At 41.4% G+C, this 14176-nt stretch overlaps 1 protein-coding gene across 1 annotated transcript; it reads left to right on the forward strand.

Annotated features, from left to right (window-relative positions):
* The first annotated feature begins 7291 nt into the window (after positions 1-7291).
* On the forward strand, positions 7292-12803 carry pex13 (peroxisomal biogenesis factor 13). The gene is made up of 4 exons (XM_085369574.1): positions 7292-7435; positions 10685-11403; positions 11669-11791; positions 11960-12803. The coding sequence occupies exons 1-4, from the start codon at positions 7362-7364 to the stop codon at positions 12343-12345; spliced, it is 1302 nt and encodes a 433-aa protein (XP_085225700.1). The 5' UTR covers positions 7292-7361; the 3' UTR covers positions 12346-12803.
* Positions 12804-14176: the final 1373 nt, after the last annotated feature.

Consider the following 14176-nt stretch of genomic DNA (forward strand, 5'->3'; position numbering starts at 1 on the left):
ATTTCCCGTAATGCCCCTCCTCTGCTGCTGTCTCCTCCCATTTCCCTCAGGTCCCCTCCTCCCCCTTCTCTCCCCCTCTTTCTCTTTCTCCCTTCACACTGTAAATAGTTGCTGACTACACCAGCTCCACCTGAATGAATTTGCTATCAACTCACAAAATTAGACAGAAATTACTACAGGGTAGTCCTTTCCTCATTGCATTTATTATAAACAGGAGGTTTATTTTAATGGCATTTATACACTTCCCTTATTTACTTACATACTTCTCGATTACATAAGTTATGGGAATTTATCAGATTGCAATATATTACTAAATATAGAAACAAAAACTGGATATTTTTGTCCTACCCTGTGCACAAATAAGAAATTTAGACTAAAGCTGACTTCACACTATAAAGCTCTGTGTTTTTCAGTTACCTCAGTTTTGCATGGGGATTTAAAGAGTCCGTTCACTTTTGTGACTAATATTGATCTGAATTAACAGATCAATAACAATGCCAGGATCAAAACTAGCTCTCTTTCCCACTGATTTGTCTATGAAGTTTGGAGCATGCCTTTACTTCCATTCTCTGATCCTACAATTTCCAAACTTCCTGCTGCACATTTTAATGATAGGTATTGTACAGTATGTGTTGCTAGAACAGCTCCTTATGCAAGACCCAACTCATGTTCAGAGCAGGGAAAATCCCATGTAGCTGTTGCTGTGAATGTTTGACTAGAAACAGTATATACCTGTCTGTTGATGAGTGTTCAGCAGACATGTGTGGCCTCATTGTTTTCACTGATTATTTTTCATGTGAGGCACACACACACAAACATCCACCCAATCCAACCCAAATCAGGAAGTGTATTAGCCACTGCTGAAAATACTTTTAAAGTAGCAGTAAGTACAAATTTGCACACAAAGGAGTTGACTTTTGTACTTCAGTGTTACCCAATGAAAATTGGTACCAAATGTATAGCATTCAAAAACATGATTTAAAACGAGCAGGAACCAAACAAAGACGGACTGAACTCCATCATGATCAAGTGTATAGTTTGTCTGTGTGACTTGTCTTTTCAAATCACCACATTTAGTTTTTTCTAATCAGAGACCATAGCTGAATGACCTACAGCTATTTGGCTAGCTAGTTTGTTTAGCAATTACAAAGGATGCTAAATTTGGCTAGTCAAAAACTGGCTTAAAATGAACCTGCTTGAAAAAACAAAACAGCCACACTGTTACACTGCTACAGCTTTAACTTTAAGCCTTGTTAATCCAATAGAACAAGCAGTAAAATGTAAACAGAAAGGACAGTATTTAAGCTAGCTTATTCAGTCCAGACATAACTGAACTGAATAAGCTAGCTTATACCGGACCTAAGTTTAATTTGCTAATTTTCCAATAGACAGGTTTAAGTTTAAGCTTATTGTACTAAAGCTTATTCTGGAAACTAAAAATACAATTTAAATAGAATATGCTATAAAAATATATTATAGAAAAAACAAACAAACAAAAATGCAGCACTAAGAGCTTACTAGTTTAGTCCTTTAAAACAGAGTACAAAGTTCTTGAAGCAAGCCAAAACTGCCATCATTCATTACTAGAATGATTGCAGCTTACTGACCATGGCCTGATATATTTTTTGCGATAGGTTATTTACTTTACTACAGCTGCTTTTTGAGTATTGTGGTTTCATTTCTAGCTCCTTCCAGAGTTCCCAAATCATGTCTCACCACTGAAAAAAATGTCATGCTGATTCAATTTATCAATATGGTTAGTCAAGAAAATCCTAAGTGCACTTGTGATAAGGAGATATGCCTGCTCCCACTGAAACTATAGCAGCTCTTTACTAGCCTACTGCATCAACATGGAACTGCAAATGGCTGGTGCACTGATACTGGTTCAGCTGTTGATTATTTGATTGCAGAACAAAAGGATTCAGTGTCATGATGCCTTCGCATCAGATGACTTAATAATAATTGCCTGCATTACAACACAGTTACCTAGTTTGACTCCTTTGCCTCTACAGTCGTGACATTACTGCATTTCCCTTTTTTGACAAGCAGCCACTCAACTGTGTCAACACAATGTGGCAGACAGACGCATTAAGTGGACACGGACTTCGAATAGCTTCTGTACGTTCCACCAACATTTTTCTCTTGGCAGTTCCACTTTTGTTAGAGTTTGTTTATTCCCCTCTGTCATGTATATTTGTACAATACCAAGTAGTTGACACAAAGAGGAAGGGTGAAGCTGTGTGTGTAAAAAAAGTACGCTCAACACTCTCAGGTCATTCCAGCGTGCTGCCCATAAAAAATACAGCAGGAACCCTGGAAGTTCAGAATGAGTGCTGAAATTGACATGTCAGATATACGGCACTGGGGAAAGGTTAGGGATTATTTGAACTAATCTTTACTATGATCACCACCTATTTCGGTTGTGTAAACACAGGAATATACAAGGCAAGTTTCTGGCTGCCCCGCCAAATTTATTTCCAATTGATTTAAATGTACATCTCAGAGGCTCTTACAAAAAACTTTCTTTTGGTTCCTCTTCATTTTGGTGATTTCTTGCTCATTCAGCATTAGCGGGGAATAGATTGCCTGTCTTACAGCTCCAAGACCCAAACCAAGTTTATACTGCTGGGTTCTTTGTGCTCAAAGAGAAGAACAAACAAAAAGGGACTAGGAAGTATGAAGCAACCAGAACCCTTGGAACGTCAACAAAAAATAGCAATTTTTAGCTTTATAAAGGGAACAGTTACAGTAACTGTTACTGTCATTGCTAAAAATTGTGGGTGGGTACTGAGTTCAACTAAACTCTTTCAGTTTTGAAAAAAAGGTGGAAGTGATATCCAGTGGGAGAGAAGAAACTGCTGACCAACAATGTGATAGCGTACAACACATAACCAGAGCTTGGAATGTGTGTTAGCTAGCAGATGTCAGGGTTTGTTTTTTTTCTTTTGAACTTTAATCAGCATCCGCTTCATAGGTTAGTTTTTTTCTTTAAACTAAGCAACTCTAGAAACTTTTATCTAGCTTTGTCAAAAGGTTGCTTTTTTTCCCAAGTTTTATGCTAAGCTAAGCTGCCTAAGCTAAGCTATTGTGGTTTTGCAGTCGTGTAACCGCTACATGTTAACTTTTCTGAAATTTTGGTGATGCTTTGGGCCCAGTGACATACGCCTACAGACTGGTCACATACCACTGTTCACGATGGAAAAATGTGTATTCCCTGACTAGGTTGGCAAAAACCTCAATCTTATTGCTTTAGTCACTAGCAGATTGTTGCAGTCACCTGTAGTTTGCACTGAAGACACCAACTTGTCTGCAAACACTAAACCAAGTACTAGTGAAACAGTGAGAAGTGTGAGACAAAAATGAAGCAGAGAATATTGATCTACAGTAAAAAAAAATAGAGCCTTTTAAAATGTGTTGGTCGTGCTGAGATACAACTGATAATTTGATACATTTGTTTCTGACAGTTTAAGCCCAAAGTAGCATTTCTTTATCATGTAGAAATACTGAGAAGTATCATTAAAACTGCTCTTCTTTTTCTTGTATCAAAATATCTAAGGGATTAAATGTGTAGTTAAAGTGTATTTAATGTTTTTACTTTCATGTTTAAAGTGTATTTAATGTGACAGATAGGAGCGTTTCACTGGTCCGGCTCACTTAAGATCAAAGTGAGTTGCCTGTGGCCCACAACGTAAAATGAATCTGACATCCCTGCCATAGAGGTTACCTAACCCTTATTTTGAAAAACCTGTCTTTCGATAATAGTATTCTTTCAATTTGCTTTCACAGTCCTGCTTCGGTGTTACAGCATTTTTGTGCATCATCAAAAAGTGTTTACCAAAGAATGCAAGCTTGATACAACCCAACATGTTTGGCATCATGTGGGACAAGATTTACAAAAAGTTCCAGATTAGATTTTTCCCAGAAGAGTGGCAGATGCAGTATTTTTACAACCAACAATCACACTTACAAATCCACAACCTTTTAGCATGTAATAAATTAAATATCTTTAGTTCTGTGAATTAACTCAAGTGTAAAAATCATTCTTCTTCCAATATCATCACAATCTGAAAAGGTCACAGGTCACAGTTGCATGGCACGAACCCCTAAATATCAGAAGCATCATCAGTTCAACAGTCTTCCCCCACTCAATGTCACCACAGGCAGAGACTTGGATTCGCACCTTTGGCCCTGGATTCTGACACCATCACGCCACAAAAAGGCAGCCTCGGTATTGTACACCTACGCTGTGAGATCACACTGGTGTTTTCTGTAGTCCCACCCTAGGGAATCTAATGTGACAATGCTGCGCACACCCCACCCCCACCCACCCACATGCACCAACAGTGCTTGACATCACAGGACTCCCTCCTGGTTCTTAGTGGTTTTTTAAACCACACTGTACACCTCCTTTGCTCACGCTCACAGCAGCGGAGTCACAGATCACCCCCTCAGTTAACTGACGTTACCGAGAGCTAGTGAACGCATCCTCAAGCCAATCTCACACAACAGGTTAAAAGTCAAATCTTGAAGCTGCTGTCAGCAATATTTCTGACAACAGAAGTCTTATAATGCTAATATATATATGTCTATATCTATAGATATAGACATATATATAGATATATATTCTACTCGGCAAACAAGTATCCATCTTCTGTTAGTGTCAGAGGTGTGAAACTGTGTCAGCGGCATGTTGTTTCTTTTTGCTAAGCAGGTTACAGAGGATAACACAGAGATGTTATCAGGTCTTAGCAACTTTACTGTCTAGATAGAGGAAATTGTGTCATCTTGGGTGCATTAGAGTGGGGACAGGAGACTTTGTAGTGTAGTATTTTCTTTGGTTACCAAAAGCTGTTCACTCACATTTCACATTCTGACTGCCTGTTATAGGTTTTGTAATAAAAATCCAAACATCAGCAACGTGTTGATGACTCTCGTCAGATTATATTAAAAATGACTGCATATTAGTTAGTAAAACCATGGTTTTTAAACAAAAACGTGTTCTTTGTTTAATTACAGAGTACAAACAGGGGAAATTCCCTTTCATCTGTAATATTAAAGCCCACAGAACTGCGTCAGTCTTATCTGATGAGTCACAGCACCCTCTGTTGGACAAAAGCACAAGGTGCAAATGTTTTTTAAGTTGATGACATTCTGAGATGACCTCACACGTCACCCAATTTCGTCTGCCTTTGCTTTTTTCCCCCTCTCAGGGGTGTAATGACTGTTTTACCTGTAAATACTGAATTTTTGACTCAGGTCTGTATATATATATACGGTATATATGGTGGTGTATAAATATATACACCACACCAGACAAGACCCCAGGGGCAGGCTTTGTAGAGATGCCCCTGAGACAATTCAGCACATAACAGCAGGGTGTAAGGTGCTAGCAGTCAGGGCATACATGGAATGTCATGAATGTCATGACCAAGTGGCTGGCATAGTATCATACAGGTCATACTGTGCCAAGCACGGCCTGGAAGTCCCAAGGTCAAAATGGGAGATGCCCCCTAAGGTGGATGAGAATGACCAGGCTAACATCCTGTTGAACTTCCAGATACAGACAGACAAACTGGTAATGGCTAACCAACTAGACATAGTGGTGGTGGACAAGTAGTGGAAGATGGCTGTAGTGACAGATGTAGCTATACCGAATGATAGCAACATCAGGAAAAAGGAAGTCGAGAAGCTCAACAAGTACCAAGGGCTGGGAGAATAGCTTGAGAAGATGTGGAGGATAAAGACAACAGTGGTCTCAGTAATCAGGTAATCTGACTACTCGGTACAGTGACCCCCCCCCCCAACCTGGGCAAGTCACTCTAGGAGATCAGACGCAGTCCTAGGAACAGCAAAGATACTGCGCAGGAGCCTTGAGCATCTGGTAGAGGACCGGAGGATGAAGGATAAAGACCGCCTGCAGGGAGAGAGGGAAATTTATACCATCCAAGGTGTACACTCAGTGCAGGGGAACAATATGAAAACAGTGCCACCGAGACTGGAGATAGAGTAATACTGGAAGAGCATGTGGGAGAAGGGACCCATAACAACAATGCTCAGTGGCTAGCAGAGCTAAGACCAGACCACAGCAACCTCTCTGAACAGGAACCAGTAAGCATCACAGTGGAAGACATCCAAGAAAGTTTAACAAGATCAACAGGACCCTGAGAGCCTTCATCAGGAGTTTGTTGATCACTAGAGGCCAACTTTGAGCCAATACCACAAGTCACCATCAAGTGTGGGATCTGTAGTTGGAAGAAGTGTAAATGGTAACAAAGAGAGGGAAAGGAGTCAGGAGGGGAATGTACTACCAGAAGGCAACACTGTAGACATTAAGGACAAAGAGTGGGGAAGTTTTTAATCATATGGATGGCATTTGGATTTAAATTAAAATAAAATGAAATAAAATTAAGATTCCAGATTTAAAATGAAGCCACAAAGGACAATGATTTGTCCAGGAGCATTTTGAGGCAGAAATGAAAGGAAAGGTAGCAAACACAGAGAAAGAAACAGAAAATAGCTCTGAATAAAATGTAAAAAGACTTTCAAATACCAAAAATGATTTCATAGAATTAAAGGAAAGCATTAGAAATGTGCATGAAGAAACAAGAAAGACCTCAGCATTAATATTTAGACTTGGACAAGACTAAGACTTTTCCTTAAACAGATATTTCCTGTTTATTTTATTTCAGAAAATAAAAGTTAAGTCTAACCTCACAGATGTCAGAGAACTCACAAAATTAACCGCATAAGGTCATATTTTGGCATAATAGATAGAAAATTTACTTAAATGATGCATTTTGTCAACATTACACTACAGGTCCACAGAGTACTTCACACTGCAGTAACTGAGCTATCACTGTCAAAAGGTTCCTCTGTGGAACAGTGGAGTGGAACGCGGGGGCAAACACCAATTTTGGGCTACTTTTTTGACAGTGAGAGCTCAGTTACTGCAGTGTAACTCCACACCAGATGGTGGCGGTAAAGCGTCTATTCTATGTTTTTAAACAACGATAAAAAAAAAAACCCCAAAGGAGAAGTGGAAATACGGAGTAACCTAAAAATCAAACTGGATCTGGTTGAGTTGTTGCGAATGGAATCAGGAAGTAAAAGTTATCAGGCCTTATTTCAGTTTTTAAAAGAGGGGAACCTGTTTGGCAGGATTTGAGAATATTTTTTTTTGTCGTCGTTCCAGACCATACTCCATACCAGTTGGTGGCGGTAATGCACCTTTCAATTGTTTGCCAACCGCCAATATAACTGTAAGAAAGAAGAAGAAGAAGAGGAAATACGGGTAGGCAGTAGTGGAAGGAGATTCTGCGAGGGCTCTATATTATTTGTGTACTGTGCACATATATTTTGCTATGGATTCACAGCCCCCGACACGGCCATGGGAAAGGCGGATTCCTGGCTCAGTTGGTGCACCTTTAAATTACAGGTGAGCGAATTTCGGAGGGGCCGCAGTCGCGAGAAGTCCCTCGTGTTTACAGCTGCAGCTGCTCGCAGTTGAAATGCTAAAGTTGTCGCTGTCACTTCGTGCAGGAGTTGTTAGACGACAGTTGACATTTTGTTTTAATAATTGACACGATGGTGAAAATTATTGCAAAACGATGAGTCGTGTTTGCGATTGTAAGAGTAATTGGTTGCCATTAAAAATGCCCCAAAAACAAAAACGGCAACTAATTATTTATCTGCACAGCCGTATAAGTGGCTAACTGCTAGTTTGGTCCTCTGAGGCCGTGTCCTAGGCAGTGCGTCTCGCTAGATTTCTCTCTCTTCTGTTGATTGAGCGTTTTTGTTTGTTTGTTTTGTTGCAATTCTGGTTAACAAGTGAAATTAATAAAAGCCCCAGAAATATTTGAATTGCATTTTTGTTTGTTCTGTAGTTGTTAACAGTCAATTCAGAAGAAAATGTAGCTGCTGTCTTCCTGTTGCTGTTTGCCAACAAACTCAGTTCCTTCGCCCGATAATTTCCTGCAGAAAATGCATATAGAGATATAGCCTCTGCAGAGCGTCTAGGGTCTGGCCCGGGGCCTCCTGGTTGTCCATGCTTGGAACGCCTCACCTAGGAGGCGTCCTTGCCAGATACCTAAATCGTCTCATCTGCCTCTCTTCAGTGTGAAGGAATAGCAGTTCTACGCTGAGCCCCTTTCGAGTAACTGAACTCTTCACCCTGTCTTTAAGGGAGAGGCCAGCCACCCTTAGAGAAGCTCTTGTTTTTTTTGGTTTTTTTCCATTTGTCAGTCCTCTGCTCACCTGTCCCCAAACTCGTAAACAAGACCCAGAGAAGATTAAACTCCTCCGCTTGCTGCTGCAAGTCATATTTTTTTAATTGTCTTATTATTATATTCGGATAATTATAAAAATATATGTACAACAGTTTGTTTATGCTGTCCGCTGGCATTTGTGTATATACAGCAGTATTCTCAAACAAGCAATAGTGAACGCACCAGTGTGAGGCAAATTCCACAATCACAGTTCAATCAGTCCCCCCCCCACCTGACACTTTTTTCCACTTTAAGGGGGGAAATGGAATTAAATCTGCACACATCTTTATCTTTTTTGGACATATCAACATATCCTTTTAAGGTTAAGAGAATATGGTCATCAGATTGGAGAAGCTGAACAATCAGAGCTGTGATAATGATATTTGAGGTGTGTTGACTGGTTCATAACGTCAGCTCACATGAGAAAACATCCCATGCTAAAAGTTGCCGGTAGCTGCTGGTTGATGGTGAGCGGCACTGTGAATTTACTGTGTATTTTCCACAGTCTGTACAGATGAAGAGTAGCAGAGCTGGAGATGAGACGGGAGGAAGAGTTGACTCAATTCAATTACAGTTTATGTATATAGCATTAATCACTAGTGATGGGCAGATGAAGCCCCATGAAGCACTGAAGCTTTTCATCCAATTGGTTCACCCCAACGCGAAGCTTCATGAAGCTTCATTTGCTCTAGCAGGACACCTACTGGACGTAAAAATAATAGCTGGCATGAATTTGAAGAGTGTGGCATTTTGCACACAGCCTGTAAATGTCAACAACAAAAGGAGTGTGTAAAACACGTATATTGTAGTGATGGCAGTATACTGTGTATATTTATAGTGGCAGTATGGGAAATGATTATTTGGAAATGCTTGAAATGGAAATGATCATTTACTGTGAGGTGAGGTGTGGTTGGGGTGTGGACAGTGGTTGTGCTTTTGTAACGTTGAGGTATGGACAGCTACACACTGAGGCTTTGAGCCTCAGTCCTGCCTGTTCACATTTTATTCTGTAAAAACTAAATTTTCACTGCTTTTATGACCTTTTTAGTGGGGAGAACATAGCTAGGATTTAATGATTTAACAAATCTTTTGAATCCTTTGTCCTCCACAATGCTAAATGGCTGGGAGTCCTCAATCACCATGCTGACCAGGTCTTCATCTATTTGAGATTGTTCTCCTGAGGAAAGACAATAAAGATAAAGCACAAATATAAATATCACACACGTAACTTATAACAGTTGTATAATATTGTTATATCATTTAGTAACATTACTGCATCCTATATTATCATTGCATTTGATGGCTCACCTGGTCTTGCTCCACAATCGGTGTTCCCCTTATTCTCATGCAAAGCTCTGTAGTGCCTAAGCATGGATAAGGTGTTGTTGTTGTTATATCCCAGCTCCCTGGCACATAGCAAACACTTCACCTTGTACAAAAGTCAAGACAGCTCAACATAAATTGTATTGCACCATCAGTATCATGAAAATACATCTTCTGTAGAAATTTACATACCTTGTTGGGAGGAATAAGATCAAAATGTTCCCACACAGGGGAGGACATCCTCCTCTTCTTAGCTGGCTCCATTCTCTCCTGACTTTCCTCACTCTCATAAACCTCCAAACGGTCTCCAAACTCTCACTAACCGCAACTCTCCATCAAACACCCACATTTTTGAATGAAGTCTGAGGGGTTTATATCGCTGTCATATCTCGCGGCAAAGTTCGAACCACTTCATGAACCAGTCACGTGGTACAGCCGGGCAGCGAGGCTTCGGACGTCATCATTTTCAGCTCCTCCCATAAATGAAGCAAGCCTCGATACGCGCTTCGCGGAAACGCCCCCTCCATTACTCGACACACGCTCCGAAGCCTCGATACAGAACGTCCCATCACTATTAATCACAACAACAGTCACCTCAAGACACTTTATACGGCAAGGTGGAGGCCCTATTGTAATACAGAGAAAACTAAATGATCAAAACAACCCTTTTGAGCGAGCACTTGGTGACTGTGGGAAGGAAAAACACCATTTTAACTGGAAGAAACTTCCAGCAGAACCAGGTATAGGGAGGGGCAGCCTCTGAGGACTGGTTGGGGTTGAGGGGAGGGAGAAAGGACAAAGGACACGCTGTGGAAGAGAGCCACTCTATAGAATAGAATAATCCTTTAATTGTCCCACAAGGGGTAATTTGGTTGTAACAGCAGCCAGAAAGACACATATACAAACAAACAGTACACAGGACAGAAACGTACACAATTTTTCTTACATATTTACATATTTGAGCTGTTGAGCAGTTTGTGGACTGTGGTTTAGCTTGACTCCATGACGTTTCTGAACTAATGCTTTGCTCAATTAATGTTGCAATGAATTATGGGTGGATTTTACTGATATTCTATCTTTATGTTGTCACCAAACAGATCTACAGATTTGGGACTAGCTAGAGGCTCCTCCACCTCTGCTGGCCCTTCTGTCCTGCCCAGGATGGCGCCCCCGGTGCCCCCTCGTCAGGTCCAGCAGTCCTACCGTCCATCCTACAGCTCCTTCTCCCAATCTTACAGCCCCTATGGGAGCTCCATCTATAGTGGCTACAGTCCTTACAGCTACGGCTATGGTGGAGGCTATGGTAGCGGCTATGGTGGCGGCTACAGCCTGGGAGGATACAGACACACACCTCACCTTGAAGACGTCCCCCCCAGCAGGTTTGTGCAGCAGGCAGAAGAAAGTAGCCGCGGTGCCTTTGAGTCCATCGAGAGCATCGTCCATGCGTTTGCTTCAATAAGCATGATGATGGACGCCACCTTTTCTGCGCTACATAACGGTTTCCGTGCCGTACTGGAAGTAGTCAACCACGTCACACGACTGCGCGTGCACCTCACCCGGGTTTTGTCAAAGTTTGCTCTGGTGCGCACATTGCACTACTTGTACCGCTTGGTGCAGAAGCTGCTCGGGCGGAGGCTAGACCCTGAGGTCGAAGCCCTGTGGCCCAACCCCAGTGAGGCCACTGGTATGAGATCATCCAGAGAGATGGAGGACCAGGCAGTTAAATCCTGGCCCATCTTAATGTTTTTTGCTCTAGTCTTGGGTGTACCCTACCTTATCTGGAAGCTGAGCTCCACTGCTGACTCTGAAATCAAAGGTAAGGCTTGCAGATGGAACAGCAAGCACTCACATATTCATAAAGATACATTTTGTTTTGTTGTTTGCAATACACATGTAAAGATGAGTCTGCTTGTATGACATCATGTGCCTTTCTGTAACTCTGTGGCAAATAAATTGGGTATCATAGCTCCATATGCCATTAGTCACTTTACAACTGACAGTACAAAGCAAGTGGACTTGTTTTTAATTAAAACAAGTTAAAATTATGAATGTCTTTAATTCAGTTTCCTTGCTTGATTTAGACACTAACTGGGCAAGTGGGGAGGACGACCACGTGGTGGCCAGAGCAGAATATGATTTTACAGCTGCTTCTCAGGAGGAGCTTTCTATGCAAGCTGGAGAGATGCTCAACCTCGCTCCTAAAGGTGATGAGCTTTTTACTGGCTGCGGGACATTTGATTCTGAGTGCTTTGACCAAAAACCTTCTATTTTTGTTTTCCTTATCTTGGGAATAACAGATGAGGGCTCTTCTTTTGTGTGAGCGTGCACCATGTTTACAACTATCACAGTGTTTTCCTCTTCCTCGTGTGTAGAGCTACAGCCCCGTGTGCGTGGCTGGCTCCTGGCCAGTGTGGACGGTGAGACCACAGGGCTCATCCCAGCCAACTACGTTAAGATCCTCGGCAAGAGGAGAGGCCGCCGGGCCGCAGATATGGAGAGGCTCGCTCAGGCCCAGCGGGCGAACACACAGGAACCCCAAACAAGCTTGGCTGCACAAATGCAGACAACTGGAGCCCAAGGCTTTACCCCGGACCCCGCCTCTGCCTCTGCCTCAGCCTCTTCTTCTGCCTCGGCTTCCTCAGAGGACCTTCTGGAGTCAGCGTACAGGGAAACACCTGCTTCATTCAATCAGGGATCATCCACCTCCACCATGCCCTCCAACACACCACTTAACATCCCTGAAAAGACTGATCCATGATCTTTGTGTCCATAAATGTTCATTCATAACAGCGGTTTGCTCAGTGTGTAACTCTGGAGCTTAACTAATAATCTGCTGTTAGTTCATATTTTGGGGTGGTGGACAATCCACAGACCTCATCAGGAACTGTTAAAGTAATTTTCGATTCAATTTTTTTTAACGCAGTATGGACCTTCTTATTACTTGCCAAGAATTGTTTCCATGCACAAGGCTCACTGCGTCTGAAAATCTGAGCTGAATTTTTATTTTTAAACTCAAAGCTTTTACAAAAATAAACAAATGAGTATTCTAAAATGTGTTTTTAGGCGCACTGGCACATTATGTGTACAAGGACAGTGTAAGAACACAGTTAAGGTGTTTTGTTTGATCATGTGATCACATTTTGTTTTGACCCTCACATGTTTGGGTTTCTGTATAGTTTTCTGTGACGTTAATTTGATCTATTCAGAATAAGAAAGGGGCGAATTTTGCACATTTTCAACAGTTACCATTCAGAAATTTTTGGAATATTTAATATGATTATTATGAAAATAAATAATTTAAAAATCGTTTTTGTCCATTGTGCTATAAGGTATCAAGTGACAATGTTAGAAATTTTGTCAAGATTTTCAATTTCAAAACTTGGACCTAACTGTTTAGTTTATGCTAATTTAAATGACATATTAGTATAATATAATTTCATTTAATTTGTTTTTAAGTCTGACTTTATGGCAGAAGCACTTGATTTGCGACCACTGTCTCCAAGCAACAGGACGCCTGCTGCACTGCGCCAACAGTGACGAGTCACCGTTGCAGATACAGACCGAATAAACGCGTTTTGTTAATCGAAAGTGTTCTGGGGGTAGATTTTTATGTAGTATTTTGATAGTGTAACCTGCCGATAGCATTTTCTGTGTTGTCGGCTTAATGACATACATACGGCAATTTAAGTAGCCACTTGCTCAGCTAACTGTATGCTAGCTAGAAGCTAATGCTACCTTCCATGGCTATCGGAATTACTGAGGCAGAGTTGAGCCTGAAGGCACATTTTTGATGTTCTAGTTCACTTTCGCCTTTGGTTTAAATGTCATCGCATAGCCACCGTGCTCAAACGCGTTGAGAGAGAGAGCTAAATACGTCGGTGTAAATCCCACCAGAAGGTATGACGCAATAGGACGGACCACATCACTAGTGACTGTCGTTTGATATTTACAGGGAGTACCTGAAGGCAGCAGATCTGTCCCGTCCCGCAAACTTAGCTAGCATTAGCCGGTAGGAGAACACCGCAGCATCAGCATCATCCACACGCACAATGAGATGAAACATTTACCCGCTTATTAGATTGTACGAGACGACGGTGAGGATTATCTCACAGACCAGAACAGTAAGTGTCATTTCTGTTGTTGGATGTGTGTCCTAGGAAATCTGAGGATTTTAATGTGACCTGAAAGCATCTGATGTTGATTCAGCAGGAGGGCAGAGGCACTCGGCCTACCCTAATCTGTGCCTCTACGGCATCCCATAAACGTACAGCATCTACCCGTATCATGTACAGTACATGAATGATCAGTCTCCTCTTTCAGCTCATACATAGTCACCAGTATGCTCTAACCTGTGATGCATTTAATAACAGAAAAACAAAACACAGGAACTTTGAATAGTAGTGAATGGCAAGTTCAGCCGCCAAGCAAAGTCTTTTACAATAAACTTCATTTTTTTTCTCAATGAAAATGTGTTTCTGAGGCATAACAACCAAATCATACTAAAGAAAGAAACAACATTTGTCTCAGTAGTTGGCCAAATTTATTATTTTATGCAGTGGTGCACAGTTTCACAACTGGTCCATTCCTTT

The sequence above is a fragment of the Diplotaxodon limnothrissa genome, linkage group LG13 (genome assembly GCF_057381915.1).
Source record: "Diplotaxodon limnothrissa isolate DT_005_m linkage group LG13, D_limnothrissa_male_GT1.1, whole genome shotgun sequence".
In the NCBI taxonomy this organism is placed as follows: domain Eukaryota; kingdom Metazoa; phylum Chordata; class Actinopteri; order Cichliformes; family Cichlidae; genus Diplotaxodon; species Diplotaxodon limnothrissa.